The 25,936-nt window shown below is 42.8% G+C and overlaps 1 protein-coding gene across 2 annotated transcripts; it reads right to left on the bottom strand.

Moving 5' to 3' along the window:
- Positions 1-1,103: 1,103 nt before the first annotated feature.
- On the bottom strand, positions 1,104-24,403 carry mrc2 (mannose receptor, C-type 2). 2 transcript variants are annotated; one of them, XR_012952405.1, is made up of 30 exons: positions 24,142-24,403; positions 19,212-19,610; positions 17,073-17,246; positions 16,771-16,935; positions 15,958-16,071; positions 15,557-15,700; positions 15,283-15,474; positions 14,208-14,362; positions 13,944-14,048; positions 11,479-11,594; positions 11,213-11,361; positions 10,039-10,256; positions 9,315-9,457; positions 9,140-9,236; positions 8,931-9,060; positions 8,626-8,658; positions 8,330-8,496; positions 7,898-8,066; positions 7,667-7,809; positions 7,334-7,442; positions 6,845-7,011; positions 6,653-6,761; positions 6,312-6,550; positions 6,027-6,189; positions 5,670-5,819; positions 5,309-5,422; positions 4,513-4,692; positions 3,642-3,665; positions 1,621-3,539; positions 1,104-1,287 (listed from the first exon to the last, which is right to left on the bottom strand). XR_012952405.1 is itself a non-coding variant. In XM_076085599.1 (29 exons), the coding sequence occupies exons 1-29, from the start codon at positions 24,266-24,268 to the stop codon at positions 3,316-3,318; spliced, it is 4,419 nt and encodes a 1,472-aa protein (XP_075941714.1). In that variant the 5' UTR covers positions 24,269-24,403; the 3' UTR covers positions 1,104-3,315. The 2 variants fall into 2 exon arrangements, 1 of the variants encoding a protein (XP_075941714.1); XM_076085599.1 differs by having other exon boundaries at positions 1,104-3,539.
- Positions 24,404-25,936: the final 1,533 nt, after the last annotated feature.

The following is a 25,936-nucleotide window of genomic DNA, read 5'->3' as shown; positions in this document are numbered from 1 at the left end:
CTGCGGTTGACAGGGAAACATTTCAATTGCATGTTTCTCAGCTGTTGTGATCCTTTGGAGTGCACCTGAAACATTCATGTAACAAGCAAGCTTTGTGATAAACATTTAACGCAACAAAGTACTAAAACATAAGGTACAATGCAGCCACAGATAAATACAACATGACAAGAGTATTTAGACTACAGGTTGCAGCTACAAATAAGGCTAATGGTAGAGATGTTTAACAGCTAGACCCGAGACATTCAACAGACAGAAAAATGTAGTGTTCAAAGAGTAAGCAAAAGTTCCTAAAGGACGGCTTCCATACACCAGAGACACATTAAAAACGAGGAGCGGGGTTGGGAAACTTATAAACAACTGCTGGAGCATATAACCCCTGGATGCTTTAAACTGAGTGCCTGCGGCATGCAGATGGATGAGCTGTGACATCCATCCTAAGTGAGATGGATTACAGAGAGCCAGTTTGATTTGAATAACAAACTGATGGCTCTGATGTTTCGCTGCAGAGGTCCAGGTCTCTGGCCAGAAAAGGCCACAAGCTCCCGTCGCACCAGGTGATGGGTTTCAAACATCCACTGGTCTCTGTGTTGGTCTGCCTGTTCGAACATAGTCCAGCTGGGTGGATGGAGGCGGTGGAGTATGGATTGTAGCTGCTACTCTTACTCTTACTTAGTACACTAGCACATTTTCATCAGGTAAAATCACACATTCAAAACCGTTCAACTGAAGACATGATCGCAATCACAAAGAAATTGAAATTATGAAATGGATCCCAAGATGTAGATTGTAGATCAGTAGCACTAGACAATAAATAGTGACCTGTGCAGGGAGCGATAAAAGTCAGGTGAATCAAACGACAACATGAGCAGGAGGATGTGTCCCATACAGCAGGCAAGGTGTGCCCTCTGGTGGAGAAACAGAGACATTGCAGTCCACGGTTGATTTTCCAGCTCACTGACTATTAAGACTCAAAAATCTTAACACAAAGATTCAAACTAATGGATAGTGTGCAGCTTCTCTCTGTTTGTCAACAGGTAAGACATTTACATGAGAATTTGCTCCACGGTTAATAATAATTCATAAATAACTGTGAAAACAGAAGCTTTGAGAACATAGACTTTATTCAATTCATATAAAAGTGACACAAAAACTTTAAAAAACAAACAGGTGCTTCAGCTAATCTTCACGGGGACAAGAGCCGGCCGGCATCGCAGAGACGATCTCATTGGGGAACACACCGATGGTCGTTGCATCTTCACCACATCACCTCAATCAGTTGACATCATACTGTATGTAAAGACAAACCTTTACAGTAAAACCACCAGCAGAGGTCGGGGTAAGCCTGGGACAAACCACTGTACCCTTTACACTCCTCCTTCCCTACATGTTTCCTCTCTTCCTACAACCCTGACTCCTCCTCACACTCCTCTTCCCCCCCCCCCCCCTTTTCTCCTTCGTCTAGTTTTCCTTTTTTCTGTCTTCTTTCTGACCCTTCATGTCCCTGAGCTCTCCTGCTCTGATTGGTTCCAGACTTGCCACTGAGCTCTTCTTGCCGACTCAACATTCCACAGCTGGAGACTGCACACACTCACACACACTCACTCACACACTTCTCCTTACCCCTTCTCCTCCTCCCTTCCCCCTCTATCTTAGTCCAACGCACGCAGCTTTTTTTTCTTTTCTTTTACAACAGCTCTGTGAGACACCAAAAGCCTCAGACTGAAATGGCTCCAATGAATTCCTGCAAGCAAAAAGACAGAAATGCACTCAGAGGCAAGTTGAGGGAAAAAGAAAAATGTTTGATGCAAATGAACTCTAAAGAACGTGGTCATTACCCTGCGCAAATGTTAAATCTTAAAATGACGTAGAAAAAGACTGGAAGGAGGTTTTCTTTTACGAAATAGTGAATTCACTTTTAAAACATTTTTTTGGCTGTCGCGTATACAACGGAGTCATTCACTTGAGGGATGTTTTCCTTTGTGGGGCAATGAGAAGTTCAAGCGTTGGCGTTTATCCCTTAAAAGTAGGAACGTTTCCAAATGTCTTTTCCAGTCGTATTTAAGTCAAAACACATAATGAAACCTGCATCATTAAAAAGACAAAGAGTGAAAAAATATCCAAGTGATAAAACACACAGAGAAGTGAACTGTGTCCATAAAAATGATGAACTAGACAAATATCAAATTGCAACTCCATGGTGCATACAAAGAGAATCACTGCCCTTAATAATTGCTGAATCAGCACCAGATGGTACATTAGAAGCCAAAACAAACACAAGTTTGGAATGACTAAAGGCAAGTGGATGACCAAGATTGAATTCGCTCAAGATAATTGAAGAAAGTGCCAAAATGTACACAGAGCCATGGGAGCTGAAAGCCTGATCATTTCATGACAACCTTCAGTCCTGCAGTACCAAAAAGACCAATGTAGTCTACTTAAAGACCAGCTTTCAACACTAAGAACCCTCAGACGGTCGCCACTAATAATGGTCCCTGTCACCCTCCACACATTCACATTTGGACTTCTTCCTCCTCTGCTCTTCTGCCAGCTGGTGCTGACGTGTCAGATCAGAGAGGAGGAGAGAGGCGGACCCACAAAAACCACACATGCATCATCAGTAACAGTTTACAGTCTTACCGCTGCACAGATAATGACAAATCAATGGGAAGGACATGAATGCAATAAAACAACAACAAAAAACACCTCAAGTTCCGGTAAATACTGTCATGGTAAAACAGAAGAAAAGGAAAAGTGAATTTGGTCCCGGAGAAGACTGTGGCTATGTATTTAGAGGACAGAGACAAACGGTTTTAGTTAAGAGTCGATCTGTGGCTGTGATTGTACTTTTTTGCTTTGTAAGTCTTTCAATCAAAATGGGAACAAAAAAAAGGAAATTTACACCGAGCAAAAATTTACATTGGCACCAGAGGAGACATTGAGGAGTGATTTCATAAAACCGATTTATGTTGAACTTTTCCAGCTGCTGCAATAAACCTAAACTCCCGGTAGATCCGTTTGTGGGCTTCATGAACGCTTTCGGGGGGAAAAGCTGTACATATGGAAGGACCTGATTTATCTGGAGAGAAATCGGTAGAACTGTTAAGTCTTGGCAGAAGATGATTGAGAAGGCGGGGATTCAATTTAAAACTAAACAACTGCTGCGCTCTACACAGCCCTTCAGCACTTTAAAAATCTTTTTTTTTTGGTTTCAAAAGAGACAACAACAACATAAATGCCACAATGTCTGTCTGAATCAGCCTCTCCTGTGCAAGGGTCGGGTCCGGTTCTGGGTCGGTCGGTCCAGGTCGGTCTCTGCTACTCTGCCTGCTCGTTCAGCTCCATGTCAGACACCAGGATGTTCTTCTCAACCTGCTCCGCCTGGCTGGAGTTGGTGCGGCTGTAGCGGGCCCCTTCATAGGACCCCCGGGACCCGATCGTTCGCCGACGGTACAAGTAGATCACGCCGACTATCAGCACCACCAGCACCAGGCCCGTCACCATGACAACAATCAGAGTGGGCAGGTGGTTGCCACTATCCACTAGGTAGAGGTAGAAGATGGATGTCAGGATTAGTGTAAACAATTCACTTTGTGGTTAGGTCATTTGATCCGAGTAACGCGGCAGAAGATAACTATGCTTACTTGTTACAGCTGAGGTTTCAGCAGCTGCAGACGAAGGAAAGGACAGTTAGTAAAAATGTATCACTGATCATTGATATCATCCCCTACTGGGGTATTTCACAGGCTGCTCCACTGTGTCTTCACACTTACAAATACAGGTTTTTTTTCTCTGTGGCTTCTTCATTGTTCATTTATTTGAATCAATTTAAGGGTTTGCAGTTATGTATAGTGTGTGAATCTCTTTGAATTCATTAGCCAATATTTGATTTATTGATGGGTTTCATGTTAAAGGACACTGCTACTATCATTCATATTATTAGTCACATTACTATTACTGACACCATTACTGCTTTTATTATCATTATTATTAATATTCTGTATCCACTGCTGCTGTTATTATTATTAGTTGCAATGTTTCCATCATTATTCTGCTTACTATTCTCACTATATGAATCCTTTATATCATATGCATTAAATGTGTACACATGACATTATTTGCACTTCGGTCCATCCTGGGAGAGGGATCCCTCCTCTGTTGCTCTAAGGTTTCTTCCTTTTTTTCTTCCCGTTAAAGGTTTTCTTGTTTTGTTCTTCCTGTTCCGATGTGAGGGTCCCGGGACAGAAGAAGTCGTATGTGTACAGATTGTAAAGCCCTCTGAGGCAAATTTGTGATTTGTGTTTTTGGGCTGTACAAAATAAATTTAATTGAATGTAATTATCTAAGCTCCTGCACATGGATCGTGATGATTTCAAGAATTAATAAAACCTTGAAAATGATTTAATTTGCTCTGGTCTCATTGTTGACTAGTTTGATCTCAAAGTCGACTAACTCAACTAGAGCTGGTTCTGTGAATGACTTCCCCTTGGCTAAAGCGGTCTTGTGTTTGCTTACTGCGAGGCCCTTTGCAGATGACTCCATGTGTGCGATTTCTGCAGGAGCCCGGCTTCCACAGGCCACTGTTGCTCTGGATCCAGAAGCAGGAGTTTGGAGACAGAACAGAGAAGGCGACATCATGCGCCTCCCAGTTGGTGTACGACATCTCTGTGTCCCCGCTCCACACTAGGCCTCTACCTGCAGCAGGAACAGATGCACACACACACACACACACACACACACACACACACACACACACTCAGAGGAGCTTTAAACAAACTCAAGCAGAAGTGTTTCTATAGTGTAATGTGAAGTAGAGCTAATTCATCATATCATGTTCTGGCTGACATCTCTGTTTAGTCATAGTCCATTATTGGATATATAAAATATATAGTTCTTCCCATTAATTTACCAATCATAATTAAGTACATTTCACTCAAATTACCTAATTAAGATTAATGCCGTTTAAATAAATGAATTGTTCCGGCATAATGCACCTTGCTTTATCACATTTATTTGACACGAGAGAAACAGATTTAATTAGGTTTCCTCTACTTAATTAATTGTTTCATGGTTTCATATGTTATGTTTCAAATCATAATCAGTCACGTAAAACCTTCTTAGATACAATCTAAGAAGGGTAAAACTTATTAAATTATGAAAGTTATCTGCACGCAGAGTAAGATAATTGCACTACAAGCAGCCTAAAATGAATATACTTGGATTAAAAAAAAAAAGTGGAATATCTGAAGGTCAATAAGTTTTCTGCTATAGAAAGAGATGCAACGGACTGTCTGATGCAATGTGCTCAGACCTTTCACGCTGACGCCCAGCCAAGCTCCATGTGCCTGCTCTGCATAGCTCTGGATGTGTTCCCATACAAATCCGTTCTCTGTCTCATCCAAGATAGAGAGAAGTTCAGCTCCCACTAGAAGAGACAAAAAAGAAAGAAACACACAGAGATTGAACAAAAGGGAAATGGGAATTGATCATACGTGGAGATTTAACAATGGTGCAGCCAGCTCGATGAACAACACTTCTAAATTTAGACGTATTGATGTATTTTGTCAATTATGTTTGCAGTTGAGAAGGTCAGAAGCATTGCACTTAATTGGCTTTCAATTCAGTATCATGAGTTGTACGGGCAGCGCAGCAGGAGTCAGGAGGAGAGGTACCTTTTTTACAGGATGTACGTGCATCCTGCTGCAGTCTAAGACTTTGCAGGTTGAAGGCGTAACAGTGGTTTCTGAAAGGCACCCATGACCACTCCCCCAGAGAGTGGGGGCACTGGCCGGGGTAGATCCACTCATGAAGCACAGGCTCATCTGGCAAGGAGGAAAAACTGAGATGAATACATTTAAACTACAGTAACTGATCAATGAAAAATGCTGGTAAGGTGTTTCCATTTTTTACAAGATGTGTGCACACACAACAGCACTGTGTATGGCATTCTGGGGATTTGTTAGGTGCATTTGTGCCGCATCTTAATTGATATTATTGCTGTTACATTACACACACACACACACACATACCACTAATTTGACAGATAGCAGTGTCCAGTTTAGCATCACAGGGAGTCATAGTCCACTGCCCAGTAGTGGTCATGTGACCACATCCGGCCGTCTGATGGGGCTCCCCATCTTTCCAGTTTGAATACGACACTTCATCTTCACCCAGCCAGGTGAAGCTCCGTCCCTGAAAACATTAAAAAAGTAAGTCACAATTCACTGCAGTTTCTTTCAGCAAGGAAAACACTGTTGCACTTGTGTAACTCTATTCATATTTTAATAACATATACTGTAAGTTAATAATCTCACTCCATAATTGTAGATACCGATCCAGGCAGGCCGGTGCAGGCTGTTGATCAGAAGTGTGAGGTAAGCCTGTTGGTAGGGATCCGTCACCGTGGCAAGGGTCCCATTCAAAGATTCACAGAGGTGGAGCGCGCCGGTCCAGTCCAGACGCTTCTCCACAACCCTGTAGGTCACGCCACCCAGCTCTACGGGCTTCGACAGGGAGGCAGGGATAAGAGCCGGGGCCGCAGGGAGACCCGAGTCTGAAGCAACGACAAAGTCAAACAATTTTTCACACTTCTGTTTGTGGTGCAAATATCCTGCACTTTTAAAGCAGTCTATTGTTTCATTATTCATTATCACACCTTGGGACCTTTGACAGATGTAGCCGTTGCTTTCCATCTCACAGGCGCGGGAGGCCCACATGCCAGTGTTCTTCTGTGGGTTCCCATGAATCATCACCACACAGTTTCCCTGAGAGGTAACATGGTCAGAGCAGGAACAGATCAAGGACAAAAACCATGACACGTGTACAGAGAGGTGAGTTTTGTGGGTACCGGGTTCTTGTCGTGGTGTGGTCCGCTGTTGTCCAGTGGCTCTCCGGGAGCCCAGTTGGTGTAGCTGAGCAGGCCCGCCTTGGCCCACTGGAAATGGCCTTTAGAGTCTGAGGTCAGACCCACCCAAAGGTCGATGCTGGCATTTTGAAGCAGGGTTGTGACAAAGGCTATTAGGAAGAGAATCGATTGCATCAGTGTGCATGTGTGCGGTGAGACACTTATCAACAGTGATACATATAGGGACAGTTTAATATGAACATGAATATCTAAACCACATACTAATTATTGATTCTTATGATTTTAACATACTACATCCATGTGATACTGCTCACAATGACAGATTATACACATTTGCCGTATAAAAGTAATTATACATGAGGAAGTAGGTAATCTATATTCGTGGAGAGGTAAGTTCATTAAATTTAGTTTGGTCCAGCCCCCCCCTCCCAGCTTTGGACTTTACAGCCAGCTGTATTCTGCTGTAATTACCTTGCTCCAAATGATTGGACACCACTGCCAGTACACCTCTCTGTGTTTCACATTTCAGCTTGGCTGCAGACCATGTGAGTCGGTATAACTGATCAAAAACTCTGAAACACTACAGAAACACCAGATGTCATTGCGCACATTAAAAAAAAACAAGGCTCAGGTTAGGTTGAGTAAAGACCAAAACAGGTGCATGAAATAAAACATGAATAGGTACTTAATGTTTACTTGCCTGTATGGTATACTTATTTGATGCATTCTAGATACCCTGCATCCTGTATACAACTTAACAGAATAATTGCATCATACTGGGCTACTGGTGTGTTGTAGCTCTACCTTATGTTGATAGGAAGTCCATCCGTCAGGACAGCCTGAAGGTGGGTGGGGGGATGACGGAGTTGGAGGAATGGTGCCTGTGACATTCACTCTTTTACATATGTAGGGCAGGTCAGAATGGCACTTTTGATCAGCCCACTCCGCTGTTAGGGAGGGAAAAATACAAGCTCATGCATGTGTGTGCTGTATTTGATTTAATCTCATGAGGTCTCATTTTCAGGCTGTTCTTACCTTTGCTGGCGGACAAGTGGACACATCTGCGATCACGGCTGACCGGGTGCGGCCTCCCGAGGGCCCAGGACACATAATTGAGCACAGAGTGGTCTGACCAGCGGAAACGGCCATCATTTTCATAGGTGTGAAGCCCCAGCCACCAGTTGTCACCCTCCACTTTCACCATCTGAATGTGAGAGATAAACTGTGAAAAGGCATATCGAGGCCTCACAGACCTTTAAACAGGCAGGGCATGACTGTGGAAAAGGCTGGCAGCAGATTAAAAACAATGATTAAACAGATCACACAGGTTGATGCTTGTTCGGTATTTCTAAAGTGCTGCCGTCATAAAGCTGGATTGCCTGCAAAACCACCAGTAATTCATTTCCTTTATGCATCATAATCAACTCATACAAACGATGGTGAACTTTTTGATAAAGTGTGCAGTGCCTTGATTAAAGTGTTTGCCAGGAAAGCTTCCTCCTCAGCTGAGTGGACGGAGGCCAGCGAGGAGTCAAACCAGGAGCAAATCCTCTGGGCCTGGTCCCAAGTGTTGCGGTGGTCAAAGAATTTATACTCAGCCTCCTGGAAGCCAATCCACTCCGGTGAAGTGGTGCCTGACGGATGAGGGGTGAGAAAAGGAGGAAAGACAGTCATGAGACATAATAGGAAGGTTTTGAAATAAGGCCTCAGGAGATCAGTTCAGTATGCCGAGAGAATATCAAAGCTAAGAAGATGAGACTGACCTTCAGAGACGTCTGGTTCCTTCTCAACACTACCTGAAAGCCCACACACAAGAAAAAAAGTGTTTTCATGGCATACATAATGTGAGCGACCCAAAATGCAATGAGGAAAAAGGGAAGCAATCTTGAGAGACTCAAATCAGAGAGTGACACTGTAGGTGGAAAAGGGGATTTCTAAAGATGAATAGAAAATGTGCAACATGGAATACAATACAAAAATTTTGATTTAAATATGTCCGGTGCTCATGTACTAATACAGTATAGGACTTTCTAAATGAGCCCAAAGAAAAGGCACAGCGTTGTTGTACCTCTGGGGATCTTGCAGATCCAGTCTAACTCAGAGTCACAGTGCATGGCCAGCCAGGTCATAGCGCCCAGGTCTGCTGCAGCGCATTGCCTGACGTTGTAGTAGTAGCGGCCGAAGTTCTGGTATGTGAACTGAGACACAAGCAACGAGTAAACCGATTGTGCTGCCCAGTATATCTAGACAGTTAGGTTGCATCTTGTCTTTACTCACAGCCAGTCCATCAATCCACTTCCAGCTGCCATTGTCCATTGGGTTTCTGCGGTTCAGTCCAATCCAAAACCAGTGCTGCTCGTGGTCTTCTGACTCCCTGTGGGCCACACCATCATCAACACCGTTGATTCAGCATATAACATCACACATCACCTGGTCAGAGGCGCACACTCACCCAAAGGCCTCATGGAGGACCTGCAGAACGAAGTGCTCCTCCTCAGGGCTGGTGATGCTCAGCAGGTTGGCTCCGTGTCTCCGGCAGGACAGGTGAGCTTGCAGCCAGCTCAGCTTCTTCTCCAGCTGGGAGGAATGAAACACCTGCACAAAGAAGAATTTGGTGCTGTCAGCTTATTTTTGTTACAGACTTCACCGATTTAAGGGATCATTTTGGTAATTCTACACTTATATCACAACCTGTGCATTGAATGCTATGTGCTATATAAGCGTTTAAAAATACATCTTTAGATTTGCTAAATGCTACAAATACAGCATCATACAAGATGTGTTTCAGCATTTCATAAAGATAGAATTCAGAGTTGCATATGAGGGCTATCTGAATCTATATACATGTTCATAATCTAGATGAAATATCATTTTAACTCAAATATTATCATTAGAATGGACACGTACAAAGTAAAGCTACCTTGGTTTTTCACTGTGAAGAAGTTGAACTTTTAAATCGCCTTGAATTCGTCAACCTACTTTGTAAAATGTGATCATATCTGCATCTACATATAATTCACTCGGATGCTCATTAAAAATAAGAATAATTGATTATTCAAATATTAGCCAAGGCACATTTAGTCCAAGACTAAATTAATTAATAATTAAAGGAAATTTAAAGACACTTCCAGCAGAGTAGTGATGGTGTGAAACTGTGAAACATTGCTGAGGTGAACCTTGTAACAGTAGTGCAGGTTGCTGCTGCTCTTCCAGCTGCTGGGACAGGAGCCGCTGAGGCTCGGGGTCGGCTGAGGGACGGGGGGCCCGGGGCTCAGAGACGTGTCCTGGTTCTGACGGCAGATGAATTTCGCCTTCGATGACGCACACTCCCTCACCTCCCACAGACCTGTTGCAAAGCCCGTCGCCATGGAGACGCAGCCGCCGCGGACGCTGACTGAAATAGTTAAGAGGGTGAAGCGTAGGTGAGTGGAGAGAAAGAAAGGCTACACTGATGAAATGTGTGGAAATAGAGAAACGGAAAAGAAAATGCGTGGAAATCGTGATGACACAATTCTTTTCAGGGTGTCGGATGCTACATTAAACTTTTCTCCAAAAAAATGGCCAACATTTGCTGTAAACCTGTCTAATCTCCGTTAAGAATCTATTTTTTATTTTTACTGTGTGTACACCAGTGGTGGTCTTCTACATGATGATATTGTGTTTTATTGTTATTATAGAGAGATAACTGTCTGTACATGTGTCATTGTGATGCTCTCTGAAACTCATTCTCCTAGAATGGCATGATACAATCCAAGCTTTGGAGCTTTAAAGAGAACAAATGTGTTGTGGTTAAACTGTAGTGAGTTTTTCTGCCACTACTCCACCTCATAGGTGCAAAATAAATTGTGGATTATAAATGGCATATATAATAAATGTTCATCCTAGAAATGTTGTTGTGTGACAAAAACCTACAGATGGAGTAATATCCACGTCAACTAGAGCAACAAAGTGCAGCTATACTCTGTGCAGAGGTCAGACAGTTCATATCTTTGAATATGAATGACTCTAAAGCCAGAGAACTGGCTCACAACTGTTTTTTGAATCTCCAGGTCTGGTTTAGAAATTTCAATTTATCCAAACTCCATGATAGCAGGAATTTTTCAAGGATTATTCTCCTGTGTGCTGCCTCATTCAAAGCACTTGGGACCAATCCAGTTTGGGCTCTGGTTTAGAATGGAAAATCTTCAGCCAAAGAAGTTAACTCATCACAGCAGCAGGAACAAAGAAATGAATAGGAAGTGGGCGGGGAAGATACTGTAACAACCCCAATCTGGTCATTCTGCATCCTGTAATATATTATCAGATCATATCTGTAAATCATTAACATGCTCGTTGACATATGTGACCTACCTGGCTGGTCGCGATTCCAGTTGGTGTAGGACACTTCGTCCCCACTGAGCCAGTGGAAAGAGCCGGGGCTGGCCTGGTCATGGAGCCCGATCCAGAAGGAATCACCAGAGCGACCGAACACCAGGCTGTTGGCAAAGGCCTGCTCGAACCTTTAAAGATGTAAAGCAGGGGCTTTTAGAAAGGCTGCACTGACAAAACACTGTGATGTCTGTGTGTGTGTGTGTGTGTGTGTGTGTGTCACAGTATGTGTGTGTTGCTGTTCGCACCTATTGGTAATGGTAACAAGGGCAGCTCCATGGTCCTCACAAGACTTTCTGGCTTCAACAAAGGTAAACAGATCTTCACCCACCCAGTAACAAGCTGGGCTGTGCCACTTCCAACCCTGAGAGGAGAGGAGAGGAGAGGAGAGGAGAGGAGAGGAGAGGAGAGGGAAAACAAAATTCAAAAATAAATAAACCATTGAAAGAAAGCAAACATTTCCGAAGGCTGTGCAGAACTTTAAATTGCTAATTCAACAATTTAAAATCTGGATGTGCACAAAAAATGTATCATGTTTCAGTAGCTCCCTAGCTACGCCAGCTTCAGGAACTATATGGCAATACTTAGGCCAACAACTAATTGGAACATTAAAGTAAAATAGAGAATCAACATAACACAGAACTTTTTTGGTGTAGAGGTGTTGGACCAAAAAATCAAGTAAAATCTCACAGATAGAAAGACAATCAAACAACACCTAAAACATAGAGTATCCTCCACTGCATTGGTAAAAACAAAACATAAATGGTGTCTCTCAGAAAATAATTTAAATGTCGTTTTAACAGTCAAAACTGAAGTGAGTCCACTTATACCAGTCAACTGTATCCCAAGCAAATAAAAAGAACACGTCCAGACATGCAGGAATAACTTTTCCCTGCCCTCAATCCCTCCTGACAGATCATGCAGGCCTACTAGAGTTGTCGACGTGTACAGATGCAGAGAGCAGCCAACACAAAGAAGCTCAAGGGGAGAGGTTTTGCAAGACAATGATAGTGACAGACAGTCCGTGTACAGTTTTGTACAATCATATTTGGCATCTAGATAAATAAACTCTATGTTGAATAGCTAGTCTCTAATTGTGTCTGTTTTTTTTTAGCTTTTTTTCTGACAACAGCTGCATGCTGCGGTAGAAATTGACGCTATGAGAGCAATGAAAGGGCACTCAAAGACAGCTAAACAACGAGCTGAAAGCTTTAAAGCTCTGTAAAGCCGAGGAGGGCTGTAGATGCAGGTGATGATTCTCTGTAGCTTCACCATTGAGAGCGACCTTCTTCACAATATCATTTTATACTTTGTTATTATACATAATATTGAGTATAGTCACTTTGAGATACACTGAGATTTTTTTGTTGTTGTTCCTCGAGAAATTTGATATTGCACAAAAGTCTTTAAACAGTTAAATAACCAAAAAAGAGCACACATTTTCAATTATTGTAGGGCCCCCATGGTGATTGAGGGGCCTAAAGCAGCTGCTCACGCCCCAGGCAGCCTCTGACATTAGACATCAATGTTGTCCCATCTCTCTGTTTATGAAGCAACTGAGTTATGCTGATCCTAAAATCACTATCTTTGGAAGTATAAAGCAAAAATGCAACACTATAGTGTACCGAGTGGATGCTCCGACGAGTAAGATAAATGACAGCGTTACAGTGATGAGCAATCCATTACATTTTTTGGAGTAATGAGCCCAGCGCTGGATGGGGTATGTAATGTTGCTGAGGCGGTCAGCAGGTTTTCTGTCATCGTTGTTTTACATGTTGTGTAAGACAAAACGCACCGCCTCAGGGCACTGCAGCGTGTCATGCCAAATGACCCCCGTCGCATTACCACCCATGATGCCTCACTCCCCAGGGAGAGGGGTAAAGATTCATCACACCAAACAAACGGTTATACAAAGATCTTTGTTGAATGTAGCAGCTGAGAATCAGCACGACTCTCAACTTTAGATCCTTTACATCATAAATCAACGCTTTGCAAAAAAATACAGCATTGCACACACTTTGTTTTCATTTCTCACAATGATTATCCACGAAGTGGAAACACCTTAACTGTTAACTTGGACAGTGACTGTTAGCAGTAGTGATCAGGTAGGGGCAAGTCAGGTATGAGAGTCTCATATGGAGAGAATTATGGACTGAAACCAGAGACAGATGTAGATGGATTCTCCAGATGTATCTGTTTGCCATGTGGGTACAAGTAGTCAGGATTGATGGTGCATTTCTGTTGTATTTACCAAATACACTTGTTGAATGGAATTACAAACAATATGTCCCAATTTGAATACCTTAAAAATATGTATTTTGTTTTGTTTTATTGGGTCATGGGAAAGTACATGAACGTGTGCGTCCAGATTTCAGTTTGTCTGAAAGTAGACCGTGTGGAAGGGTGAGAGATAAAGGAGGGTTCTGGGGAAAGGGCTCAGATGTGAAAGAAAGGCTGAAATACTTAGAATAATAAGTATGCCCCAAGCAACACTACAGACTGTCAGCAGCTGGAATAAGAGCACGGAAATGCTACTGAATGGAGTCTTTGTGGAGTAAAACTGCGACATATAGAGAAGACAAAACACAAAAGAATTGCATCTAGTCCAGAACTGGGGGGAAAAAAACGGTAATCTAAAGCATAAGAAGTATTTGTCCAGGAGAAAAATGAGGTATGTACCAACGAATGCAAATTAAAAAGAAAACAGAATTACTTGTTTGCAGTCTTGGTGCTTTGGCTTCCCATCACTCTTTGTTCCCGGTTTCTTACAGATGGAGGCCAGAGTCAGATTACAAGGGCTGTCATCCCAGCGGCCCTCCTGCACATGTAAGCAAGACACAAAGAGAAAGAGAGAACACAGCTGTTAAATATATACAAACGGAGGAGACCCGCTGTCAGTGAGAGTCCATTAGTCCATTTGAGGTGATTAAGGCCCCAGACTTTTGAGGTCAGTGTGAGGGTGAAGGAGGTCACTCACAGCTCCCCAGATGGAGACGCAATCTTCTTGGGTGTTGCGGAAGTTGTTGGGTTCAAAGGGGTGCCAGTAGGTGAAGATGACGGGCGTGTGGTCAGTCCATTGGAAGTCCATTTGCATATTAGTGTCATGGAGCCCTATCCATAACTGGTCAATACCTGATAGAGACATTGGGGGAAGAGATATTCAGATCTTTTCAAGCATTAAAGATGTTACTTAAGAAAACGCACAGAAGTATTAGCATTAACCTTGATGCATTGTGCATGTGTCAGTGGAGCAAAAAGCACAATATTTCACTCTGTGTGTAGCGGATTAGTATAAAGTAGCATAAAATCACCACAGGACAAATAACACAGACAGACAATAGGAAGGTTAGGAAGACAATAAGGAAACAAATAACTAGGGTTAGAATAGGATTAGGGTTCCATCGATGACCATAACACTGACAAACCTTTCCACGAGGTTCAATAACTACATTGGAGCAATTCCATGACCTAAAAACTTGATTCCTCGCTTCATGTGCTGTTTTTCAGCTCAGGGAAAGAAGTGAACCGCCTGGTTTCCATTACATTTCAGCTTGCTCGTGAGATCCGGGCATAAAATATAGGAAAACAGCTGGAAATATTTTACTTGTTTTAAAAGAATGATCTACTTTTTTATGAAGACAATACATACAAATCTGTCAGAAAGCGTTTTTAATTCTTTTTTTTGCAGGCTGAAAGGCATAGCTGAAACATCGGTGCATTTTGCTTCCGTGTGCATAAAATAGAAGCTGAGAACATAATTTAAAGAGCATTCTGATAGATTGTGTGAACCCATTAGACTTTAGTAACATTAGTTACACAAACTCATATTCTTTCTACCTTCAGAAAAATATCAAAGTCCCTCACTCCCCCTGTCTGGAACATAGTTTATCTTTCAATGTTTATTATATTCCTTAAAGTCTACTACTTTTATTGTGGTACAGAAATTGAACTTGTTTTATTTGAAATCATTATATTCAATTGCTGGCTCCCAGCAGCAATGCAGTTCAAAGGAAAAGGTAATGTTAAATTATTTTAAAAAATCAACAAATCACCTTTCTTTAGGTTGCGTATGATGAACTCAAGCTCAGGTAGGGTGTGGATGCTGACCAGGTTGGCCTCCATCCTCTGACAGGTTTTCTGAGCTGTATCCCAGTCAATCTTCTCTGACGTCAACTTGTAGCAGCCAGCCTGGAAGGCCTGCCAGCCCACATCACACTCATATTTCTCATCATCTGCCCACGAATCTGTGGGAGCACAAAGATAAAACCCATCAAATTATAACCTTCGGCAGAAATGTAACTGCTGTAAAAATGTCTACACACTGACCAGTAGTGAAGGGGTCCAGAGTGGCATTGGGCCTCTTCTTACAAACGTACGGCAGAGCAACTGAACAATCGCGGTTTTGCCAACGACCCGATGACTCAGTTCTTATCACAGCACAGTTCTCCTCCTCAGCATGGTTTGGCTGGTCTGAGGGATGAGAGTAAGAAAGGAAACTCTTCAAAACATCACTATTACCAAGGTACCCTTGTTCAAAGCACTTAACCCCCAAAATAATCCAGCCGTCGACAGCTAAAGACTGAAAATGCCCTGGAAGGCCACCAAGTGTGTATTTGAGCAAACATTCAGCCTTCTGTGGGAAAAAAATGTTTAAAAAAGACCTCAGAAATGTCAAGCTTCAAAAAAAAAAAAGCCGGAAAACGTTGAGTTGTTTTTAACGGTCTGACCTGACTCCCAGTTGAGATATTTGAGTGGTGAGGAGTCGGCCCATTGCCAGCCTCCATTGATGTCCAGGTCATTGAGGCCAATCCACAAAGCAGCACTGTAGCCTGTCAGTAAACCTAAAACAGCAGAAAGAACATCTTTCTCAAATGTTATGAAATACAACAAAACCCCACGGTTTCCTCTGTGTCATTTTGTGAAGGAAGACACAATAAAAGAAAACACTCAATAGTGTGCTTCCACTTAGGCCAAACAACCTCTCCGGTTTGTCATGATTTTAACTGTCAACACTGTATTATTGGGCAGAAGACATAATTGTTACATAATAATGGACTGATAATGGCAACAGGGTCACAACATCCCAAAAATCAATTACTCCTGTTGGAAGAGTGAATGTGCAAAGCAAAGAAGAGGAAATGTGATGCTCCACAGCACATTTCATTGCTCTAGATTTCCTATCAATATTTGAGTTTTTTTCATGTTTTCCACAAGCAAACTTCGAAACAAAGGCTTCATTGACATGTCTGCCTCCTTGTTATGTTATATATACAGAATATATATATATATATATATATATATATATATATATATATTATCGTCACTGCCTAATTAATCAATGTGTAATTATATCCCTACAGGAAAAAAATAAAAACAGAAATTATCAAAATTCCATATGATCTTAGACTTTCCGTTAATTTGATGTATTCCAGGATGTATATCAATGATTAATTATCTAACTGTTTGCTCAGCATTGATTCATTTGGGCTTTCTGGCGACTTCTGAGGTTTTATTTGCTGACATGTGCACATTGACTTTACCATTGATGTATGTCTGCTCATGCAGCTTGGTGATGCTCAGCAAGTCCGCTCCCTGCTGCTGGCAACTGAGCCTGGCCTCGCTCCACGACAGCGTAGCCTGGAAGTTAAACTGGTAACAGCTGTCTGTCAGCGGGTCAGTATCCCAGAATGTCTCACAGCCGCTGCCTGACAAGTGAGGGGAAGGAGATAAGACGTTAGTTAGACCGGGGGAGAGAGCGGGAGGAAATAACAGTAAAGTTAACAGGTAGGTGAGAGGAGATTGTGGAGAAGCTATTTCTCCAGTGCAAAAAGTGATAACTCACTCTTCACGGGACAGAAGCCCCAACGCTCGTCTTTGCCGTAGTCGTAAGTGGTGGCGCACCAGAGGTGACCGTCCTCACGCCCGATACTGGTGCAGTTGTGGAACCACTGGCCGTCATACAGGAAGGGCAGGTAGCAGGGGCGGCCATGAGAGTTCCCCTGGATCGTGTAGATCTCTGGGGAGCAAAGCGGGGGAGGAGGAATTGAATCCCTGCATGCCGCAGGAGAGTCAGACCATGCTTGCGTTGCCTGAAGTTATGGCTGTGAACTGTGCTGAACTGAAATACCTGATCTGTTTTCACAGTGACTTGTGTAATCAAACACACGGTGAAAAACAGAGGATGATGTTACAGTCAAAACATTAAAGTCAAATAGTGGTCAGCAGGAAGAAGAAGAAACAAACACAAATAAGCAGCTTATCAGGAAAACGCTATTATGAACTTAATTTCAAAACTGAATCAACAGCTTTCATTTCACAAAGAAATGATTAGATCTGCATATTTATATTCCATAGCAAGATCTTTTTGAACCAGGCTAGTTTGAATTTATAAACTATATCTGTATCTATGTTTCTACAGTTTAACGAAACACCCTGAGGCTGCTGTTTCGGTCTCTAGATTCCAAAAGTACAGTGTGGTGTGAAGAAAAGAGCAACAGGGAGAGGGGAGAGGCTGGATCCGTAGTGTTACCAGAAGAAGTTAGGCCAATGGAAAGTAGGGCAGACATGTTAAACGAGGGAGGAAAGATTTCTGAAGCTCCCTTTCTGACTTCCCTCTCTGCTCCATTGCTGGCTGGCTGGCTGCAGCGGAGTTGCTACTCCGCTGACTAATGTCAGAGGCATTCCTCTCCAGCAGCCAGTTGACTTCACAAAGAAACTTGTGAAAATCGGCACTTGAAAGTTGAAAATGTCTCTGCGCCCAATTCCCTCGCCACAAAAGAGCACAAGAGGCCGAGGAGAGGAAGGATAAGGAAGAAAGTGCAGGGAGATTTTCTGGTCTTACGTTGATGGCAGATCTGGTTTTAATTGCAGTGAAGTAAAGCCTGTTAACTGTCGACTCGTATGACTGGCTGAGCCTCGCCGTAAGGTTTGTCAGTGAACAGCCATGACATTTTATATTGGTAAGAATGGTACCGATAGCGGAAATGAGGCTGAGCTGTGAACCACCATGGTTGGATTTAATCTGGACTGAAAACTATACGTAAATACAAATACACTTGAGGGCAAGGACAACTCGGCGTGTTTACTGCAGTTTACAAACACCAGCAATGTTTTCTTTGGCTCTCTGACTGGCAGTCTGCCAGCTGTCCTCAAAGATGCCCTAAAAGCAACATGTTGCTATATCCATTTGACCAGATACAGCTGTGGCATTCACAACAGTAAGTCTATCTGCCGCACCGAGGCAGCACAACATACAGTGAAGGAGCAGCTCACTGGGTCACTGTATCTCTACAGCTGGGAAATGAAGGACCTTCGTCAATAGAGAATGATTTGCATATTCCTCAATGGGTGCAATTTGTGATCTCATTTCTTATTTTTTATAGATCTGACGTGCTTGAGGAGGTGGTTGAGGCCGACCTCGGAAGTTAGCGTTACACCGGTTCCCTCGACAAAAAGTCAATGGGGCCATTGGATTTTGGATTATTGCAAATATTGTCTATGATACTTACATACTCCCATTTTTTTCAGCAACAAATCACTTCTATGGTTTTTGAGACGTGAATACAATCGGCAGAAGTGAAAGCTAAACCTCGGGCTATAAACAAACCACACCACAACCGCATGATTTCACGTCACCACCTCGTCGACGCGATTATGTTTCGTAGTCTCATTTAGCCACTTGTAAGTAATTTGAAGTCTTTGGATTAATACATTTGTAATCTCATCCATGTTTTCTTTTGATCAAATTTCAATAGAAATGGTCACAAACATAACTTTAATTAGACAAGAAGGTTGTGTAGAGTGTGTGCATCTTTCATCTATTGTATTGTCAATACAATATTCTATGTTGCTCAGGATTTGCGATTTAAAAAATGAAGGTATTTCTGTATCTGGAAGTGTAGTTATCTTGTAAAACTTGATTATCAATCTGAAGAATCCTTGCTGTGCAAATCTGATCTTTTTTAATTACCAGCATGCTTACCACGATATGTTTTAGAGCACAGGTCCTGCCCACCGCCATGCAGTGTCCATTTGAGATTTGAAGAGGCTGAGGAGCTGTTCCAAAACATGGGTGTGGGAAGGTAGTTGTTGAGGTTGTCCAACACCTGGCCACAGTTCCAGGTCCAGCGTACTCTGGGAGGCTCGCGGTCACAGGTGTACACGCCCAGAGGAGACTTTTCCCATTTGGAGGAGACATTCCCTGTGGTCACGCCCAGGCAGAGCGAGGAGCCCAGGTTGAACAGACGACCCCGGGTCACCCACTTCCAGCGCTGGTTGTCTTCCTCACAGGAGGTTGACAAGATGAGGGAGTGACCCTGCACTCCCAGGCACCCCTGGGGGCCCTCATTGAAGAACGCAAACTCGTCAGAGTCCAGCGGCTCTGTGCAGAGAGAGGGGAAACAATGGCATCAGTCGATAATGCTGATTAAAACAGGATTCCATGTTAGCAGCTAATGTGGCAAGAGAACGGGTCAGCAGCTGGATCAATACCTCCAATAACGGATGCAGTGCTGGGGTAGAGCTAGCTTGAGTTGTGGCCTCTGATTTTCCTGCGTAGTATACTTCAGTGGTATTAATATTAATTATAACCCTTTAATAACCCTAAAATCCTGCATACACATTATATAACAGAGCTCTCAGCAGGAAGTAAATGTTATGCAATAAACTGTGAAAAGTAGTTGCATGTGTTTTTAATTCATGTTTAGTGATCACGTTCGAAGTATTTCAACATGCACCAGATGTCAGGAATTCACCCCATTCTCAAGGTTTGACCTGGAATTGCCTCTCATCTTGTTCACTACCTTTTGCGATGTCTATTTATGCTGGCTTTTACTCTGGAGAGAGTAGCAGTAGAAGTCTTTATCATGAGGATCTGTAACTTAATATTTTACTGGTCTGAATTTGATTAAATTGATGAAACGGTGATGATCCTCGGGGGTGAATTGGGTAGCTGTTTTCATACTGCTGTACACGGATGCCTTTATTGGCATTATTTCAGAGTAATTCTCCGGGGAACTATAGCTGCCTGCAAGGTGTTGAACGAGAGAGCTTTGCAGTGAATGTTTGCAAAATACTGCGAGTTATGGAAAAAAACTGTTGAACTTAACACATTCAGAGCGGTGGCAGGATGCCAGCCTCAGTGACTGGAATATCAGGAACAAAACCCAACTCCCTTTTCTCAACAACATATGTGGTTTTCATTTATTCCTTCTCCCCGTTTTTTCTAAACGGATTTAGAGATTGGTAACCTAGAAGCCAGGATTGTGAATATACTGGTCTGTGGTTGAGTCTGTGTGAAGTTGGTATAGATAGAAAGACAAGTCAGGAGTGTAGGAGGGATTCTAAATGAAGGTCCTGCTAAAATACACCTAAATCCCTTCTCTCAGACCTAAGATATATAGGGGAGAAAAAGTGAGACCCTCAGCATTCCTACTCGGCGGGTTCTTGAGAGTGGCCAGGAAATGGGGAAGGTGGGAAAAGATCACTGGGCATTTGCCTGAAAAACACAACTCTCCTATGTGGACACTTCACTCCGCTCAGTCTCAGTCTGCGGCAATCCCCTGTTTCATAAGCTTAAACACTCCAAACCTCCAGTGCTGCTTTTATAGACACAGAGACAACAGTCTCATCAAGAGCCCCATACAACTCCCTGTAATCTGGAGGAGACGACAGACACACCCTCTTCTTGCACTCAGCCTCTGTGGTTGAGTTTCTCAGAAGTAGCAGTTAGCTCATTTGGTCCGAAGCAAACACAGAAATGGAGCGCATGTGGCAGAGTGGTTCAGTGTAAGTTTGGAAGAGCTCTCTATGGTGTGATCAGATATAATCAGCATGCTGTTGGTATAAAGCTATCACTCTTACAGTATAGCACCCAGCTGATAGGCTTTACTTCATTGTTTTAATCGTGTTGAGGGACATAAAAATCATAAGCATTATGTTATGCATTAAGCCCTCAGGATAGTTCATATAAACCCTCTGTGACAGGCATGTCCTCAGTTCTCTGCTGTAATTCATCTCTACTCTGTAATTACAGTATGGGTGTCTACCACAACGGACAAGATGTTAATCTACTATAATCTTAGCTCTGGATTTAGTTACACCTCTCAATGCAAGTTTAAACCTGACATATACTTGAATAGCCAGAGCTACACAATGCTGACTCTTTTAACGAAACAAGGCACACATGCCAATAAATCAGTCTTATGGCATTTTGTCACAATAGGAATTAAAGCCCCCTTTAAAAATAGACCACATTGTCTGCTTCAATGGTGCCTGTGGGAAGATTTTCACACCAGAACAGGCCCAGTAAAAATCAGCCTTGAGTGTTAAGTTCACTTCAGTATGTGAATATAAGCTCAGTATTAATATGTTGACTGCATGAGAAGTTCCTGGCATGACGCTTTTCAACCACTAGACAACCTGAAGCTGCAGCTCCAGACAGCGAGAAGCAAATTCAAGTTTTTTTAATTCCAGTCTGGAGGGGACACATACTGGATGTTTGATGTGAGAAAGCTCCCGGGCAATCAGAGAGAGTGCAGAATTCCAGATTAACTTTAAGCCATTGAGCTCTGTGAGCGCTAAGCCACAACAGCTCTCCTGCTGTGATCTCGTCCTCTTCTTTGGCCTGTCACCCCTTTTTTCAACACTGAAGACAGTTTCCTGCTGAAGAGAGAGGCTGGAACTCATGGCCAAGGACACTCGCCAAGAGAGGCAGATATTCCCAGAACCTCCACCTCCTCAATTCTGTTGGAGGAGGTTTGAGGCCAACACTTGATTGTGGGTGTCGAATCAACAGGAAATCTCAGCTTTATTATGAGTTCAACAAACTTCTCCTTGTCACATTGTTTGGTGGAGTGTCACTCATTGCTGCTGCTGTATAGTTAAAACAAAGTGGCCATTTCTTATTCATTTATTTTATACACTTATATCTAATCTAGAGATCTAGACTGCCGTTTGAGGAGATGGCATTGTTCCCGTAACCTCTCCTTATTTTGACAGATGTCTGAGATTTAAAAAAGAAACGGGCCTTTAACTGACCAGTGTGATGAAATGGCAACCAACAAATAGGCAGGAAATTCAAGCCTGCTGTTTGTTTCTTTGGTGTTTTATGGTGCTCTGAAGCAACCCAAACTGTGGATGGTTACTCATCCAATGAGTAAGAGGCGAGAGAGAGAGGCGCTATCGGGAGAGAGCAACGTCACTCAGAAACAGTAACTGGAACCTCTACGAAAGTGCGTATCAAATTTAGAAACCAGTAAAGTGCAAAGAAACTTTCCATCATTCCCACACTTAAGCACGGTATAATGGCAATAACGACTTCTCACCGTTGAGGTAGTAAATCATAGTAAGATAAGAGTTATGTACAAATGCAGTTAAAGGAGTGCTCTGAACCGTGGCACCAGAGACCACCACAGAGTCCATGATGTCTCCACAGGTAGTGAACGGGAAACTTATTTTGAAATGCCACACTAGATGTTCGTCATGCCCAAATGAACTCTGTTGCATTTCAGTTCTGCCAGTCAGAATCAGGGAAAGAATATTCCCTATAAATGATCTAGTATCATCACTGTCACCCCTTTACAGCACAACACTCTCATTACTTATGAAGTTACACACAGCATGGAAGTTCATGACAACATGCTGAGCTGTTCCCAATCAAAAATACAAAGATACAACATTTCATAAAACAAATCAACATTGATAATTCCCCCCAAATGGATGAGCAGCTCATCCATTTGGTCCAAAAGTGACTGAAGAGGGATTCTTAACTTTGGCAACGTGGGAATTTGATGGCAGGTGGTTGCAAGTCATCTTAAAGGTAAGAAACTATAAGCCTCGTCAAAAAGCTCAGGATTATTTAGGAGGTAGCAGTATATTCTTAGGGATAAGAGAGTGAACCTACACAATCTCATTATCTAAATCTGACTTCAAGATCAAACTAAAATAGGTAAATTAATGTAATAAGAAGCAGTATGTTGCCCTGAGACTGGCATGACGAGGCCATACAATTAAATGAGGTTACTATAAACTCTCTTTTTGTAAGATCAAACTGATTAAATGAAAATGATGAGACAATGTGTACATTTTCTTTATAGTAGCTGATTGTGTTAAATTGGCCAGAGATTACAGTCTGGTTTGCCCAGAGTGTTCCGTACTTCCAATTAAATGACTTGATACTGACATATATATTCTTTCTCTTTATATCGTTTTCTGTGCCAAATAAATAAATCATGGCCAACCTCTGTTGCAGTCCACCTCATCATCTCATTCATTTACTGTAGAAAGGTCACTGACAGTATACTAGTTACATTGGAAAACTCTGATTTCCAGAACATAATTACGTGGTCAAAAACATGAAACAAATACATATGCATCTAATCTAATCTTTACTGGAGTACATTGCTTAGGTGGGTTTGCCCTCCACAGCATCCCATAACATGTTATGATCCATAGGACCAGACTGAATGTGTTAATTACAGCCTGTAACAGGACGCAAAGGTCACATCTGCCCGCAGGGTGCCAAATGAGCGTCAGGTTACGTCAGCCCACAAAAACCATTGGGCACAAAAATAGAACAACAAAGCGAAAAGGTACGTTGCTTTGCGGCTGGAAATAAAGGTATTATATAAATAGAAATCACAATAGAGACACTAAGCTAGCAGCCCCTTCCCTTCTCCCCCCGCTTTCCTCCACATCTGGTTCCACTCACTGCTCGGACTTTTGGTTCGTGGCATATCGAGGCATCAAATCCAGAATACGCAGGAATGATCTTTCAGTGTCTGCTTTCTAATGCATTTTCTGACTGCGAGCCGCTACTAAGACAAAGGCACGCACAATAGATTAAACGTCGGCTCGGTTTTTTTCCGACTTTTACATCAATGAAATTGAGCGAAAGTTGATGTTTTTCTCACCCGTAACGCTCCTCTTCAGTTCCAGACTAAAGACGAATAAATATAAAGTGCATTTGTAGAATATAAGTTGCCGATTTGTCCATGTTCTCCTCGATTCCTTGTTTCGGTGACGACCGTTGCCTTGCATGCTCACAACTAATTTACAACACACACGCACACACGCGCACACACACACAGACGCGCGCGCGCTGCACAAAAAAAAACCCAAACCGAAAAAAGCGAAGTCGGAGCAGCAACTGCCCCAGTGTTTTACTTTGAGGACGATGTGTGCAGAGTTGGTGGTGAGTTTGACCGCTAGAGCTCCGTCTGCCTCTCAGTCAGATGAGAGTGAAATGAATGGAGCAGCGTCAACAACGTGTGTGTTTGCGGTTCCCAACATGAGGTCCGGGGACCTCCAGGCGCCTGTTAGAGGACCCACAATAGCAACCATGTGGTACATCGAGGGAATGAAAAAATATGTGGGCTATGATAATGGGGATGAAATCAAATACAAATTCGGACTTTTTAGAAAATACTCATCTTCATCTCCATTATGTATCGTTTAATTTATTCTTCTTTTACTTTGAGAGTTTTGCCTCTTTTGCTGAAAAAAATTCTATAGGATTTATATCCTAATGCAAATCTAAAAAAAGCACCACAGGAATGCTGTTATTGTTTTGTCATGTTTTTCTTGTGTTGTAAATGGGCTAAAACCGCAGTTTGTTTTGCAACCCTGTGTTGCATAATTACAATACATTATCCTGGAATTTTGCTAAAAGGAAACTCAAAAAAAATAGCTTACAGTAAGGCTATACAACAATTTACCTCAGACACACTGCCAGACACTGCTCTGGGTCAATAGGATACATGGTAGTTGGTCATCAATTGAAACCTTTTATTGATATTTATAATTTTCACTGCCAGTTCTGAAAGGTTGTGACGGGGTGCTGGAAGGGACTCCGACTGATTGTTGGACCTCAGATTCACGAGGAGCGCCAGAGGACCATCACTTTACCCTGACAGGATTACTAGAGGGATTGTGGAAGGTTGTTGATCCAGGTTTTTATTGGATTTAAGAGGACTTACAACTTGTCCTATGGGTAGTCCTGTGGGAGTTACTATGTGGGATACTGCTGGGGCCGTTGCTAAGAGCCAGCTAGTCCTTCTGTGACAGGTGTGAAAGTTGTGTCTGTATTGTAATATTTTTTCAGTGGATGTTGGTCTCTTTCATGGTTGTCCCTTGTCATTGATTCTGTGTGCGATTTCCATGGACAGAATCTCAAGCCGCAGCCAGGGGCAGGACAGTGTCCGGTTCGGGGAACAAAGAATTGCTTCTCTTTGCCGACAATGTGGTTCTATGGGCTTCATCAGGCCAAGAGAGATGAGAGTCAGCACCTCTGAGGCCATGGTTCTCTGCCGAGAAGCGGTGGTTTGCTCCCTCTGGGTCGGGAGTGAGTTGTCACCCCAAGTGAAGAAGTCTTCAGTATCTCAGGGTCAACAGCTGGGTTGGTGTGGCGTCGCCAGTGATGCAGCCATTGGTGAAGAAGGAGCTGAGCCAAAAGTCTAAGCTTTCGATTTACCAGTTGATCAATATTCCAACCCCTCAGCTATGGTACTGAGTTTAGGGTAGTGACTGAAAGAATGAGATTGTAAGTGGATTAAAGGTGTTTCCTCCATAAAATGGCTGGGCTCACCCCTAGAGTTAGGAAAAGGAGTTCCGGCATCCAGAGGGAGCCTGGAGTAGAGCCTCTGCTCCTCTGTGTCAAAATTGAGGTGGTTCGGTCAGCTGATCGTGATGCGCCCCGGGCGCCTTCTT

This window comes from Anarhichas minor, unplaced genomic scaffold (assembly GCF_050575085.1).
Source record: "Anarhichas minor isolate MPS153535 unplaced genomic scaffold, ASM5057508v1 ptg000007l, whole genome shotgun sequence".
Taxonomy (NCBI): Eukaryota; Metazoa; Chordata; class Actinopteri; order Perciformes; family Anarhichadidae; genus Anarhichas; species Anarhichas minor.
This window is presented reverse-complemented; position numbering and strand designations above follow the sequence as displayed.

What these genes read in the sequence shown, in the direction of transcription:
- mrc2 (XM_076085599.1), bottom strand. Translation starts at nt 24,268, where the DNA reads ATGCAAGGCAACGGTCGTCACCGAAACAAGGAATCGAGGAGAACATGG. An exon ending in CTTGTTACCATTACCAATAG is followed by an intron (nt 11,362 to 11,478) that starts GTGCGAACAGCA and finishes ACATCTTTAAAG; the next exon opens with GTTCGAGCAGGCCTTTGCCA. An exon ending in CCACTTGTCCGCCAGCAAAG is followed by an intron (nt 7,810 to 7,897) that starts GTAAGAACAGCC and finishes CCTCCCTAACAG; the next exon opens with CGGAGTGGGCTGATCAAAAG.